The sequence below is a fragment of the Corapipo altera genome, unplaced genomic scaffold (assembly GCF_003945725.1).
Source record: "Corapipo altera isolate COAL_440 unplaced genomic scaffold, ASM394572v1 223, whole genome shotgun sequence".
NCBI classification, from domain to species: Eukaryota; Metazoa; Chordata; class Aves; order Passeriformes; family Pipridae; genus Corapipo; species Corapipo altera.
The window spans coordinates 60496-75036 of record NW_020885074.1 but is presented as its reverse complement, the minus strand read 5'-3'; the positions used below and the strand labels follow the sequence as shown (position 1 = coordinate 75036).

Genomic DNA, 14541 nt, shown 5'->3' with positions numbered 1-14541 from the left:
GACGGATCCGAAACGTGACTTAAAACCACAAAAAAAGTCCGTTACAGCGCAGTTATTTAGATAAAATATAAATATTTATGCGTAATATAAAGTCAGTTCAAATAGACTTCAAATCACCTCTTAGTTCAAAGCAAAAAAATAAAATAAAATAAAAAGTTTCTGAGGTTTATCTGATAGAAAAAAGGCTACTTTGAGACGGGGGGGGGCGGGGGGGCGCGGCCGGACCCCCCTGCCCAGGTAGGTGAGTTGTTTTCAGTGCTCTGTGGGGCCGGGGGGGACGCGCCGGGACCCCCAAAACCGCCCCAAACCCCCAGAGCGAGTACCCGTAATAACCTGGCCGGGGGGGCCGGGGGGGTCCTGGCCCCCTCCCGGGCCATCCACAGCATGGGGGGACCTGGGGGGGACCCCTGCCCCAACTCGGGCCCCCCCAGCTGGGGGGGGAACCCCTCCCCACCCAGTGCAACCCCCCCCAGCCCAGTGAGGTCTGGGGGGGCAACACCCGCCTGAGGCTTCAAGTCCATGGTGGGGGGGGACAGGGGGCCAGGTTCCCCCCCCGGGCCCGCAGGTAGGTCCCTGGGGGATCTCAGTCGGGGGCAGGGGGGCGGCCAGGCCCCCCCCCAGCCCGGGGGGTCCTCGTGCCGGGGGGGGGGGGGGCCGGGCTCTTCCTGAGACTGGAGGCAGGGAAAGGGGTGCCGGGCCCCCCCAGCCCTCCCCAGTTTGGTCCCTGGAGCCAGGTGGGGTCCGAGGGCAGCAGGGGGGGCTGCACCGGGGGCCCCCCCTCCCCGTAAAGTGTCTGAGCGGGCGGGGGGTCCCGGCCAGGGTGGGGGGCGAGGGGGGGCTAAGTCCACTTTACTGGCCGTTAATGCATGAGACGCTGCACAGGAGTGCTCGGACATTCACTAAACTATTGCTATCGTTAAATATTCTCGGGGGGGGGGGTCCCCCCCCCCTGGGGGGGGGGGGGGGGGGGGGGGGGCTGCTTCTGTTCTTAATTAGAAAATTAAATTTAAAAGAAAGAAAGAAAAAAAACACCTCTTTTTTTTTTCTTTTTGGCTTACACAGTCTGTGAGTTTGTGGTGCTGGGGGTCGGGGGGGGTCTGGGCAGGATGGGGGGTGGTGGGGGGCGAGACCAGGCAGCGGGAAGGGGCCACGGGGCTGGGGGGGCCCGTTCACGCTGCCGGGGGTGAGGGGGGACGAGCCCCCCCGTGTGGGATCAGCAGGCAGCGAGAGCAGCTCCAGAGGAGGCAGTTCGTGGGGTGACGGGGACCCCAGCCCCAAGGGGGCACAGGGGGGGCACAGCTGGCCCCCCGCTCACGGGTTCGGAGCGTGTTTTCCCTGATAAAATTCCTCCCACCGGCTCTGGAAGAACCGGCGCATGGCGTGGCCGGCGCGGCCCACGGCGGAGTCGTCCTCGTTGAAGGTCTGGCAGTTGTCAAACACCAACAGGGCATCGGCCTCGAACTCTGCCGAGCTCGAGTACCTGAGGGGGGGGACGGGGTGGGTGGAGGGCGGCCAGAGATCCCCATGGCCCCCACCAGGACCCCCATCCCCGGGAGTGACCCCGTCAGCCCCAAAGGAGCCCCATCCCCAGGAGGGAACTCCATCCCCTGAAGAGACCCCAACGGCCCCTGAGGGACCCCATCCCCAGGATGCAGCCCCATCCTCAGAAGGGCCTCCACCAGCCCCCGAGGGACCCCCCATCTCTGGAAGAGACCCTGCCAGCCCCAAAGGGACCCCTGTCCCCAGGAGGGACCCCCGGCCTCCCCACTCACCCGCCCCGCAGCAGCCGCGTGCGCATGGTGGCGAAGTCCATGGGGTTCTTGATGATCTTGCGGTAGCCGGGGACCAGGCGGGGGTTCACGGGCTCCAGGAAGGGCCACGCGTCCTCGTGCGACTCCATCTCCATCAGGATGATCCTGGGGGAGCGGCAGGGTCAGGGGGAGCCCCCGGGGGCACGGCCCGAGCCCCCTCCCTGCGGCCCCCCCGGCCCCACTCACTCGCAGAAGGTGAGGTCGCTGGGCTGGCCCCGCAGGGTCACTCCCCTCCGTTTGGTGGGGGTCAGCCCCTCTCCCGGGTACCGGGGCACGGGCAGCCCCTCTCGGCGGCGCAAGGCCGGGCGGCGCCGCGGGTTCTCCTCCTCCTCCTCCGGGGTCCCCCCGAGACGCCCCCGTTTCCGCTTCTTGCCCCGTCGGGGCGAGACGGGGTCCCGGTACTGCCCTGCCTGCGGGGAGGGGACGGGGGTCACGCCGAGCCCGGGGTCACCGCCAGCCTGGCCGGGCGGGGGACGGCCCGGGGACCTACCCGGGACACGCAGACGGAGCAGAACCAGTCGCCCTCGGGCACCTCGGTCATCCTGGGCCGGTGGCAGTAGAGGTGGCAGCCGCGGTCGCAGCCGTCGCACAGCAGCAGGTGCTCGTCGTCGTCCCCGCGCCGGCACACGAGGCAGGTCTGTGGGGAGGGGGGGCTCAGTCAGGCTGGGGAGGGGGCTCCGACCCTCCCTGCCTCGCCCCCCCGGAGCGGGGTCTCACCACTCTGTTCACAGACTTCTCCCAGGCGATGGATTTCTCCAGCTGGAAGATGCACAGGGACACCTGGGCCGCGCTCCGGCACCGCTCCAGCGTCTGCCGCCACGTCCGCACCCGCGGCGTGATCTCGTAGGCTCTGGGGGGGATTGGGGGGCTCAGCCAGAGCTGGGGGGTCCTGCTCTGCCTGAGCCTCCCAACACTTGCCGGTCACTCACATCTCAGTGGGGCCCAGGCTCAGCTCCTCGGGGCTGCTCAGCACCGCCTTCTCCACCACCACCTCGTGCAGCGGCCACAGCGGCTCCTTCAGGTACCGGCGCTCCAGGTTCTGCTCCAGTGCCAGGAGACGGAGCACGGCCAGATCCAGAGGGTTGGTGCGTTCCCGGCGCAGCGGGAGCCCGTCCCGCCGGGAGCGGATCGTGATGTCCTCCAGCGGCTCCACCTTGTGCTCGCAGTACCGGAGGTCGTCCCGTGTGGAGTCGGGGCTGGGGCAGGTCCAGCCCTGCGGGAGGGAGGGGGTTAAAGGGGGTTCAGTGGGGGGGAGTCACCGTAGCACCAAAACCACCATCCCCGGCACCAAAACCACCATCCCCGGCACCCACCCGGATCTGCAGGTCGGCCATCAGCACGCGCTGCTCCAGCTCCTCCACCCACTGCAGGACGCCGAGGTCGGTCTCGTAGGCTCTGTCCATCACCGACCACCGGGCCAGGACTTCCTGAGACACGGCGGCACCGGTCGCCTCGGGGCGCGGGTGGAAGATGGGGTCTGGGGGGGAGAAGGGTGGGCTCAGGGGACGGACAGCCAGCAGCCCCCAGGCCTGGGGGTGCGGGTGGAAGAGGGGGTCTGGGTGGATGGAGGGTGGGCTCAGGGAGGGGCACAGGCAGCCCCCACCCAGGGGCCCAGGCAGCCCTTACCGGTGGTGGCCCTGAGGCAAACCTCCCGCAGGAACTCCTTGTGCTTGGTGAGGTGCTTGTGCAGGGCCTTCTCCCGGATGCCACGCGGGTGCAGCGCCCGGGCCACGGCCTCCAGCTCCTCGGGGTCCCGCAGCCACCACCAGCCACTCTGCATCTCTGTAAGGCAGTGCCAGGGCTCAGCACCGTGCCGGGGCACCGGCACCGCCCGCCCTGGGGGTCCCGGGCTCTCACCGGGGGGCACGGGCTGCTCCGTCAGCTGCGTCAAGTATTTCTGTTCGATCTGCTTGAAGAATTTAGTGGGGGGTCGCCCTCGGCGCTTGGGCTGTCCCGGCACGTCCTGGAGCTTCTCCGGGTTGCCCCGGCTCCGGGGGCAGGCGCCGTGGGCCCTGGGCCCGGCGTGCACCGGTGTGGAGGCGAGCAGGGGAGCTGCGGGGTCGTCCGTGGGGAGGCCATTCAGCTGCGTGAGACAGGGGGTGTCAGGAGAGCCAGACACACCCCCTGATCCTTGGCCCTCATTCTGCAGCCCCCCCTGGTCCCCAGTCCTGCAACCCCCCCAGCCTTGGAGCTGTTTCCCTTCTCACCAGCTCACACCCCAGAGAATTGGGGGCAGCCTGGCTGAGCTCCACGTGCCAACCCCGAGCCTGTCCCCCACCCTGGGGGTGCCCAGTGCCCAGGTTGAGGGCCCCCCATGCTCCCCACAGCCACCCAGGGAGAATCCCCCTCCCGACACAGCCCCCCAGGCTGGGGTGCAAGTGCTGGGCGCGGCCTCCCCGTGTGGTACCTGCTGGGGTGAGCCCTTGGGGGGGTCCCCGCGGGTCTGGCTGCGGGGGGGCACAGCGGGGGCTTGTGGGGAGGGCTCGGCCGAGGAGGTAGCGAGGGGGGCTCGGTCGTCACAGGGCGTCCGGGGCAGCAGGTTGAACCAGGGCCCCCGCTTCTCCACAGCCTCCGGGGCACTCTCCTCCTCTTCCTCCTCCAGCTCCTCCTCCATCGGATCTGAGGGGGCCTTGAGTGGCGGTAGCCCCGCGTCCCCCTTGCCGGGGCTGCTGGCCGGGGTGAGGACGGAGTCCTTGAGCAGGGACGACTGGGTCTGGCTCAGCCAGGAGAGGAAGGCGGACTGGCTGAGGTCGTGCTGGCTCTGCCCCAGGGGCTCCGGCTCCTCCAGGACCCCGTTGATGGGGGTGGGTCGGGGTCCGCAGTGCTGTGCCAGCTCCTCTTTGCTCTTCCTGGGCCGGCCCCGGGCGCGGGAGGTCGGGCAGCTCGTCCGGCTGGGAACGGGCACATCCGCCGGCTCCTCCTTCACCAGGGACACGTGGGGGGGCACCTTCTCCTCGGGGGGCTCCGGGGGCGTCGGCTCAGCCGCTGCGAGGGCAGGAGGAGGAGGTGAGATGTGGGGTCCTCTCCCAGCTGGGAGAACCCCCAAAAGCCCCTTCCCCGCTCACCCTCCGCACCCTCCACGAAGATGCCGCCCAGGTGGGGCAGGACCCAGTAGCGCCGCCGGTACCGGTCCTGGCCCAGGGAAGCCGCTCGCAGGGTCTGGGAGGAATGGAGCAGCTTCTTGCGGAAGAACATCTGCCTCTGTGGGGAGAGTGGGGGGCGGTGAGGGGGCTGCAGCCCCCCAGCAGGGCTGAACCCCCAGCCCTCCACCACCCCGCTCACCTTGGCCAACTTCTCGATCTGCCGCTCCAGCTCCGGGACGCTGGATGCGGACGTGTCGGCCTGGGGAAGGGATGGATCCGTCAGGGAAGCACCAGAAGGCGGGAAAGAGACCCCCAAGAGAGACACCCCTGCCTCTGCCCCCCAACCCCGAACCACCCCACCTCCTCCTCCCGGCGGGATCTCCGTCCCCGGCTCTCCTCCTCCTCCTCCATCTCCAGGCCCGTGTCCTCGGTCAGGCGGGAGCTGCGCCGGCGCCGTCCGTCCTCCAGGCCCGTGATCTCCGACTCGGGACGGCCCGTCTTCTTGGCCAGGGCGACCTTCAGCCTGCCAGGACAGAGTGGAGCTGTTTGACTCCTGTCCCTCTGCCCACCCCCACTCCCCCAGAGGCAGCTGCTCACACCCCACCATTGGCAACGCCACCCCCAGACCCCTCAGCGCTGGACAGGGGGTCACAGGTGGGGGTCACGGTGCCCCCTCCCAGCCACACGCACTGGGGGTGCAGGCAGCCCCTCCCCACCCACCTGCGCAGGCGGCCCTCGATGATCCACTTGTTCTTCCTGTAGTTGGACATGTTCTCCAGGGTCTTGTCGATCTCACTGCAAGGACAGGGCGGGGGGGCTGCGATGAGCAGCTCTGGGGGGGGAGCGGGACCCGCTCCAGGGGGCCAGAGGATGTTCGTGCCCCCCACCCAGGCTCACCTGATGATGAGGGCACTGCTGTTGAGCTCGTTCACCAGGAAGACCAGGATGGCAGCTTTCCACTCCGGGGGCAGCGCCTGGAAGGGTTTGGTGCGCAGCCCCTCGCACAGCTCCGCGCCCGCCCCGTGCGCCGTCAGGAAGCAGCGCAGGATCTCGGACACGGTGTCACGGTTCAGGCTGATCTCCGACACCTTCTCCCCCAGGATCTTCAGGGACTGGGGAGAGCAGAGCGGGAGGGTTGGGGAGTCACTCCCTGCCAGGAGTGGGTGAAGGCAGGACCCCAGGGCTGGGGAAACCAGGCCAGGAACCCAAGCGGGAGCAAGCCCAGGGGTGTCCCAGGCAGGGTCCCTGCAGCAGGTGAGATTTGAGGGCACCCCAAGGGCTGCTGGGGGTCAGGAGTTGACTGGGCACAGGGGGCTGCAGTGAGAGCAGCACCTCCCAAATCTGGGCTCCCCTTCCTGACAGTGGGGGAAGGGGGAAAAGGGGAAGGGAGGAGGGAGAAAAAAGAAAAGAGAGGGGCAGAAAAGGAAAGGAGATGGGAAAAGGGCAGGTAAGGGCCGTCTCACCTGGCAGTAGGGTGGCAGCCCGGGGTCGTAGATCGCCGCCTGCAGCAGCCGCACCAGCAGGTCCTGCAGCTGCCCGGCCCTGGCGCCCACCCCCAGCAGCCCCTCCTGCAGCGCGCCCAGCGTGGGCACGTCCCGGGTGGGGTCCAGGCCCAGCACTTTGCCGTAGCTCTGCAGGAACTCCACGACTGTCAGGCAGTCGGAGAAGGCGCGGCTGGGCAGGACGAGCCCCGGGATGCGGGAGAAGGTTGGAAGGGGCTGCGGGGAAGAAGAGGGGGGGGTCAGGGCCAGCCATTGGCTCACCGGTGTGACCCAACCGAGCCCCCCGGCCCAGCCCACCTGGTGGTCCCCCAGGCACATGTCCTCCGTGGGCTTCTTCATCTCCTCCAGAATGAGCTGCTGCCGCTGCCGCTCCTCCAGGCGCCGCTGGGCCACCAGCCCCTTGTCTGCCTTCCGAGCCCCCTTGCCCTTCTTCTCCTTGGGCCGAGCCTTGTCCTTGCCCTTCTCTGGCTTCCCCTTCTTCTCCTTGGCCTGGGGACAGATCACAGATGTGTGGGGAGAAAAGGAAAGGGGGGAAAAATCCATCTTCATCTTCCAGCTCCTCCCTCTCCCTGGTCCCCTTGTACCCACAGACCCACCTTAGGCTTCTTCTTGGTCTCCTTGGCCCTGGGGGCTTTGGCCTCCTGCTTCTGCTTGTTCTTGGCCTGGGGAGACGAGACCTGCTTAGGGATCCAGAGACCCCCTCACACAAGGGAGACCCCCACCCCAGACCCGAGGAGCCCCAGCGCCCACCCCGAGCCACACGCTCGCACCTTCCGTCTCATTTTCTTCTTGATTTTACTCATTTTCAGCTTGTCCTCATCGCTGAGCACCTCTGGAGGGGAAGAAAGGAAGGGGATAGATGGACCAGGCACTGAGGTCCCACTGGGGCCAGGCTGTGAGGGGCCGTGCCAGCCCCCCCGAGCCGGTGGGGCCGGGCAGGGGGTACCTTGTGCTTCCAGCCTCTTCAGCAGCCGCGCGTCCGTCTTGCTCAGCAAATCCACCATCCTGACCTTGGGCGGGCGGCCCCGGCCCCGCTTGGTGGCCGGTGGCTCCTTGGGCTTGGCCTTCTCGGCGTTGCGGGGCCGCCCGCGCTTGCCCGTGATGGCCTGGATGCGCCCGGGGATCTCCTCGGGGCTCAGCCTCACCCACTGCACACCCTGCAGCGACACAAGTCAGGGTCACCCCCGGCACAGCGCGGGGCTGGGGGTCACAGGGGGGCTCGGCCGCCCCCAGACCCACCTCTGGCGTGTCCCGCTCCTCATAGAAATCTCCCACCGGCATCCGGGGGCTGAAGCTGAAGTGCTCGCGCCGCACGTCCTGCACCATGTTCCTGCTCAGGTACTGGGGGAGGAGGAGGAGGAGGAAGGCTGTGAGCTCTCAGCACTCTGGGCTCACAGCCACATCCATCAGCTCAGTCAGGGGCTCAGGGGGGGCTGTGAAGGACCAGGACCCCAGGGCAGCCCCCACCCTGCTCCCCCCACGGGACTGTACCTTGATCACCTCCGGGAACTGCTTCATCCTCTTCCCGCAGGGCCCGTAGTACCAGGTCTCACCCTGCCAGCGGTGGTTCCCCTTCTTGATCCGAACCTCCCGCCTCCACCTGGGCACGGGGAGTGTCAGCCCGGGAATGTGGGGCAGGACTGGGGGGGATGTGGGGCAGGATGGGCAGGGAACAGGGAGAGGGGGAGAGTGTCAGGGACAGAATGGAAAGTGGATGGGGACAGGAACAGGATGGAGAAGGGACAGGGGCAGGATGGTGTACAGGAGGGGGACAGGGTGGGGGGCAGCACAGCAAGAGGGGCAGGGCACACGTCACACGTACCCGTGCTGCAGCGGGAAGCGAACCTCCTCCTGCGTGGCGATGCGCCGGCGAGGGACATCCCCTGCAGAGAGGGGACAGGGACAGGACGCTGGGCTGGGCAGTGCCAGTGGACGGGGGACACTCGGGGGGCACCCGGGGGGGCTCCGGGCCGTACCTGCCGCCGAGGCACCGAGCGGAGCCGCCTCCTCGCTCTCTCCTTCTGGCGCGGCCGAAGTCTCCGGGCAGCTGTCGGCGGCCTCTTCCTCCTCCTCCTGCTCTTCCTCCTCCTCCTCCTCCTCTGCAGATGGGGCCGGGGACTCTGGTTCCAGTGGGGGGTCGAGCTCCAGGGACCCCGACTCCCCCAGTCCCGCGTGGCTGCTGCTGTTCAGGTCGACGCTGCTGCCGTCTGTGGAGCCGAGGGCAGGGACCAGGGCAGGGACGTCAGCGGAGCCTTTCCTGCTCCGCCCAGGACACCGGGCTGTGCCGGGGGTGGGGGGGAACGGAGCTGGGTGTCCCCTCCCTGTGCCAGCCAAGGGCACCCCCGTGGGGGTCATGCAGCGGTACCAGCGCTGGCACGTGGTTCATCCCCCACAGGCACACGTGGGGTGACACCCCCAGCGTGGGGGTCCCCACTCTGCCCATCCCGGGGTCTCACGTACCGTGCAGGGTGGGCGAGCCGGGGCCCTCGAGCAGCGGGGCGGGCGGGGGGCTGGCGGGCAGCAGGTTGAAGGGGCTGGCGTGGAGGGGGGGGCTGGCAGCCAGGTCGGGGGGCTCCTCCAGGGACGACTTGTCGCTCACCAGCTGCGAGTCGTCCATGGTGTAGAGGTCGCCGGTGCCGGGGTCTGGGGAGGGGGGTGAGCACCGGGGTTGGGGGCGCGTGGACCCTCATCTCCGCTCCCGGGGGAGGGCGGGGGGGTCTGGCTGAAAAGGCTCCGGCAGCAGAGGGGTTAAAGGGGTTTGGGGCCCCCCCCCCAGCCCCGCCCCCTCCTCTGGGAAGCGGAGGAGCCCAAAATGGCCGTGGCTGGCGATGTTCACCAGCGCGGAAGTTCAGGCGCTGAGTAACAGCCTCGTCACGGAGCTGGGAAGGCCGGGAAGGAAGGCAGGGAAAGGCAGGGAAAGGCCGGGAGCGCACGCGGGAGGGATGCGGGCCCGCCCCTGCCCGCCGGGGGAGGCCACGGCCATCACCTCCATCATCAGCAGCAGCATCACCTCCTCACTGCCGCAGCCACAGCCAAAACCACAGCCACAGCCACAGCCACCGCACCCGGGGCACCCACAAGGGCCGGAGCTGCTTCCCAGGCACCAGGGCCAGGAACGGCCGTGCCCCCGCCCCGGCCCTGCCCACCACAGCCCCCAACACCTCCCTACCTCTGGCCAGGGACTCGAAGGGCTCCAGGGGGTCCTCACTGAGGATGTGGGAATCCTCCAGCCGCGGGGCGATGGGCGACGCGTCCCCCAGGCACCCGCTGCCCGCGCCGGGGGCCAGGACGGGCCCCTCCTGCCCGAGAGGCACCGCGGCGGCGGCGGCCCCGTTGTAGCTGCAGATCTTCAGGTCTAAAGGGAACAACCGACGGAGAATGGAGGCTGAGGGGGTGGGATGTGAGGGTGACAGGGTATCCCCAGCACAGGCCATCGCTGCTCCCCACACCAGGACACCCAGCCCTCCCACGGCACCGGCTGGTGACGCCCCAGGGCTGTGTCTGGCCTGGTTTAGCAAGATCCAACACCAGCTCCGAGCTGTGACGGGACAAATCCCATCTGAGACACGGGGCAGGTGGGTCAGAGGGGCTGGGATTCCCCAGGGAATGTGGTGCCCAACGCCAGCAGGATCCAGCCCCTGCCTGCCGGGGCCACAGCGCCGCGTCCCAGAGCTTTGCCAGCCCTCCTGGGCTCCTACCTGGCTGTGCCTCCTCCAGCTCCCGGCTGCCCACCAGCCCACCCCCGTTCTCCGCGATGGGCATCTCCTTGGCGGTGCCGCCGGCGTCTCCCTGGCCGGGGCCCGGCTCCTCCGGGGGCAGCGGGAAGGGCTGCGTGTCAGAGCCCAGCATGGGCGAGGGCTGACCCGCCGCGTAGAAGCCGTCGGGCCCGTTCTGCATCAGCTCAAAGCTCTGGTCGTGGAAGGAGTCGTAAAGCTCCTGCGAGTCGAAGTTCAGCCCCATGGGCCCGGCGGTGCCGTTCCCCCAGAACTCCTGCCCGGCCACCCGCAGGTTGGTGCCGTGGCCCGGGGACGGCGGCCGGGACCCCCCGGCGACGCCGTTGAGCGGGAACTGTCCGAGGGCGGGCGGGCCCCCGTCCTTGAGGCTGCTGGCGGGCGCGTAGGCCGCGTAGTCCCAGAGGCAGTCGTAGGCGCGGAGGGGTTGAGAGCCGGCGGGCACCGAGCCGGGCGGGAATGTCCCTGAAGTACCGGGGTGCGATACAGTAGAGAAGCCATTGACATTCATGCCCCCGTTCAGACCTGCGGGGGGCAGAGGGACAGCGGGGTCAGCGGCCTGGGGTCTGCCAATGTCAGTGGTTGGTGAGAGGGTTGAGGATGGACAAACAACCCGTCCTGGCAGGTGCCAACCCCCCGCCCTGGTGCCGGTGCTCTCCGTGCCCGGACAGAGCCGGGGGGTTGCACCATCCCCGTTCACCAAACCGGCTCTGCCGCGGGCTCTGCCGGCACCGGGCCGAGCGCCGCAGGACGCCAGGGATTAGCCGAGTGCTTGGCAGGGCTGTGCCGGATCAGCTGACCGGCCAAATCCACGCACAGACCCGGTGCCGGCGCAGCTGCTTTTCTAGGCCAAGGCGACGTCGGGCACGCGCAGACCCCGGCCCTGGCCCCACGCACGGGAGCTGCTGCGGCCCCTCCATCCCCATGGCCCCTCCATCCCCACAGCCACCCCATCTCCACGGCCCTCCCACCCCCATGGCCTCTCCATTCCCCCGGCTCCTCCGTTCCCACGGCCCCTCCGTCCCCACGGTCCCCCAGCCCTGCAGCACCCCCATCCTGACGGCCCCTCCATCCCCACAGCCCCCCCACCCCCACGGCCCCCCCACCCCCACAATCCCTCCATCCCCACGACCCCCCCACCCTGCAGCCCCCCCATCCCCACCGCCGTGGGGTCACTCACTTTTCCCTTGCGGGGGGAAGCCGAGCGGGGAGCTGTGGGTGAAGGGGGTGTCCCCTGAGGCAGGCGTGGGTTTCGGTCCTGAGGCAGCGGGTGCAGAGGAAAGGCCAGTGAAGTTAAAATGGTTGTTTGTTTCCATTTCTGCACAGGGGACAAGATGCACCAGGATCAGTCGCTGGCAGGTTCCAGTGCACGGTGACCACCCGGCCCTGCCAACCATGGCGGGGGCCACGGGAGCATTGGGACCCTCCGTTCCCACTCCCTTCCATCTCCTGACCATCTCCCAAGTGCTTGGGAGGGTCAGGAGTGACATCAAAGCCCCCCAGGACTGGTCCAGGCCCTGCCACCCCAGCTGGATGAGCTGCCACCTGTGTGAGCACAGCTTGTCACCGTGCTCCAGTGTCCCCAGGGACGGCCACCACCAAGATGTGATCACCCTGTGCCGCCTGCCTGCATCAAACTCGGGCACTCGGCTCCCTGGTGCTGCCACCCCGAGGGGGCTCCCAGCCAAGGACCCACAGGGACCCCCCCAGAGCAACTCCATGACCCCATGCGGTCCCAGGACAGCCCAGAGCTCCTGGCACAGGGATGACTCTGTGGTGTCCCCACCGCTGCCATCCCCTCAGCTGGAGGAGATCCCACACCCATCCCACAGGCACAGCTCCAGGATCTGAGGCTGGATCCCGACTGGGAGCAAGGAGGAGCTGGAGCCCCGGTGGAGGGATGTGCAGGGGTCTGGTGATCTTCACCACCCCGGAACAGCAAATGGTTCCTCAAACCAGAGCCCACAAGGAGGGCTCTGGGGGGGTCCAGCCCCAGGATGGGACCCCGCTGTGCCACTGGCACAGCCTGAGGGGATCCCGGCACGGGGCAGCTGAGGCCCTGCAAGCCCAGCAGACGAGGTGGGAGATCTGGCAGCGACCCACAGGGACACCCTCTGGGGCTGCCACCGCCGGCACCTCCCGGTCGTTCTTGCTGCCGAACCTGCCGCTGGCCAAGGCAGCGCCGGCCCCGCCGACCTCTCCGGAAGGGCCGAGGCTGCCGCGCTCGGCGCTTCAGCAGCAGCTCGTGGCACGGCCCGTGTCGAAACCCAGATTTCATCACACCCTCGCCCGCCTCAGCTGGTGCCCTGGCAGGGGCCGGAGGGGCCACTGAGCCCGGCCGGGGCCACCGGTGATTCATCCTCCAGAGAAACCCGTATGGGCGGTGACGCAGCTGCTGCCACACACACGTCGCTCCCGGACATCCCGGGATGGCCCTGCAGCCACCCCCCCTCCCTGGGCTGGGAGTGGGGGGCTGGCCCTGCCCTGACCCCAGCGGGGACCCCCAGCTGGCACGGGGACAGAGATCACGGTGGGGCTGGATAAGGAAAAGCCTTTCCGGTCCCACCCCACGTGTGATGCACCGGCCGGGAACGCGGCTTTGGAGGTCAGAGGAGGCGGCAAAGGGATGTGCCAGAACCGGGCAGGTGGCGGCTGCAGGTCAGCACCACAGACTGGGATGGACTGGGATGGACTGGGCACTCACCGGGGTAGGGAGGGGGCTGGGAGAAAATAAAAGCTGGGAAGTGGGAATGTCACCCACGCTCCAGGGACAGCCCAGGCCCTGAGGATGCCAGAGCCGCCCTTGGCATCGCCGGGAGCTGAGCCAGCACCAGGTGCAGTGTGGACACAGGCCATCCACGGCCATCCACGGCCATCCATGGCCATCCACACCCTCCCAGCCAGGCTGGGGCTCCCATGGCCCCGCTCCCCCCCCCCATCACCGAGTGTGGAGCTGCCAAAACTGGGCCACGGCACAAAACAGGAGCTGGGTGAGGTGGGGAGGGCGGGGGGCAGGAGCCTCGGCACGGCAGCACCGTGGGGACGCGTGGTGGTGGGTGACGAGGTGGGGGCGGGGGGGGTGATGACCCCGGGGCTGACCCCCGGCTCCCACCACACCGGGCACAGCCCAAGGGGCAGCGACGCTCGCCCGGGTGTCAAACCCGGTGGCAGCGGCACCCAGAGGCCCCGGGGATCCCGGTGGGGACACGGGGGGGGGGCAGGACTGCCCCGGGAGCCAGGGGGGGGGGCACGGGGGTCGGGGCGGGGGGGGCTGTCGGTGCCGTGGAGTCGGTGCCGTTCCCTGGGCAGGGAGCTCGGCCCTCCCCGGCCCTGCGGCCCCCCCGGCCCGGTGGCACCGGGAGGCCCCGGGAGCGTGACGCGACCTGATTAAAAAGGACGTTTCAAAAACAACGACGCGCAACAACCGGCTGCCATTTCCCGGCCACTTCCTGCGGGGACGGACACGGGGGGACACGGGACCGGCACCCCCCGCGCTCGGCGGGGACCCCCCGGTTCCTGCGGCACGGACAACCCCCCCGCCCCCCGGAGCCCCCCCGCCGGGTCTCGGGGAACGGGGGGGCTCCCGCGGCGGGGGGGGGGGGCCCGGCCCGGGGGGGGGGGGGGGGGGGGACACGAGCGGGCGGTGACGGAGGGGAGGGGGCTCCCCCCGGCCTCCGGGACGGGGATGCGGGAGAACAGCACCGGCCACCGGGGACGGGGGCTGGGGCTCCCCGTGGGTCCGGGCCCTTGGCACCGGGAGGGGAGCGGGGGGGTCGGGGGGGGCCGTGGAACCGGGATGCGCAGGAGGAAGTGGGGGAGAGGACGGCGTCTCACCGAGGTCAGGAAAGGGGAGCGAGGGGAGGTTTCGCCTCCCCCGGTGCCGCCGCCGCGGGGCCGAAACTGCCGCAACCGAATGCCCCCCCCCCCCCCCCCGGCCGTTAACGGCCCCTTACCCCCCGCCCCCCCCCGCCCCCCCGCACACCCCCCGCACCTGGCAGGCGGTGCCGCGGGCCCGGCTCAGGCGGCGCGGGGCGGGGGACGGCTCGGCATGGCGCGGCCCCTCCGCCGCACCGGGCCGGACCGGGGCCCCTCCGCTCCGCTCCGTTCCGGTACCGGGGCCGCGGAGCCGAACCTGCGGCCGCGGCAGGAAGCGCCTCGCGCCGCCGGGCGGTCCCGGGACCGCCCCCGTCCCGTCCCGGCCCCCCCCCCCCCCCCCCCCCGGCACCCCCCGGCGGCCGCAGTGGCGTCACCGGGAGCGGCGCCGCCGTGGCGTCACCGGGGGCGGGAGCGCGCGCCCACGTGGGAGGGGGATCCCCGCCCCCGGCGGGGTCAGGGCGGGGGGAATCCCCACGCGGGGCCGCCCCCCCGGCCCCCCACCCCCGGCTGCGGCACCCCCCGCTCCCCCCCGGGGCCG

The 14541-nt window shown here is 69.9% G+C and overlaps 2 protein-coding genes across 2 annotated transcripts in view; both read right to left on the bottom strand.

The window, feature by feature from the left end:
* Window positions 1–521, bottom strand: part of TIMELESS (timeless circadian regulator) — an 18218-nt gene extending 17697 nt beyond the window's left edge. The window contains exon 1 of the mRNA XM_027669273.1: window positions 504–521. Coding sequence (XP_027525074.1) covers window positions 504–521 — 18 coding nt within the window. The remainder of the gene's footprint in view (window positions 1–503) is intronic.
* Window positions 522–1098: 577 nt separating this feature from the next.
* On the bottom strand, window positions 1099–14054 carry BAZ2A (bromodomain adjacent to zinc finger domain 2A). The gene is made up of 29 exons (XM_027669252.1): window positions 13962–14054; window positions 11308–11445; window positions 10095–10652; window positions 9566–9751; window positions 8857–9039; window positions 8373–8603; window positions 8219–8279; window positions 7888–7996; window positions 7636–7737; window positions 7343–7553; window positions 7167–7228; window positions 6993–7058; window positions 6694–6885; window positions 6358–6612; window positions 5792–6006; window positions 5615–5689; window positions 5255–5417; window positions 5094–5153; window positions 4877–5012; window positions 4219–4796; window positions 3669–3894; window positions 3438–3593; window positions 3125–3288; window positions 2741–3024; window positions 2529–2661; window positions 2302–2448; window positions 1998–2221; window positions 1773–1916; window positions 1099–1480 (listed from the first exon to the last, which is right to left on the bottom strand). The coding sequence occupies exons 2-29, from the start codon at window positions 11441–11443 to the stop codon at window positions 1312–1314; spliced, it is 5226 nt and encodes a 1741-aa protein (XP_027525053.1). The 5' UTR covers window positions 11444–11445; window positions 13962–14054; the 3' UTR covers window positions 1099–1311.
* Between the last annotated feature and the right edge of the window lie 487 nt (window positions 14055–14541).

Coding starts and splice junctions, on each gene's coding strand:
- BAZ2A (XM_027669252.1), bottom strand. CDS start 11,443: ATGGAAACAAACAACCATTTTAACTTCACTGGCCTTTCCTCTGCACCC. Junction 6,613..6,693: donor TGTGCCTGGGGGACCACCAG/GTGGGCTGGGCC, acceptor TCTTCCCCGCAG/CCCCTTCCAACCTTCTCCCG. Junction 5,690..5,791: donor AGCAGTGCCCTCATCATCAG/GTGAGCCTGGGT, acceptor CTGTCCTTGCAG/TGAGATCGACAAGACCCTGG.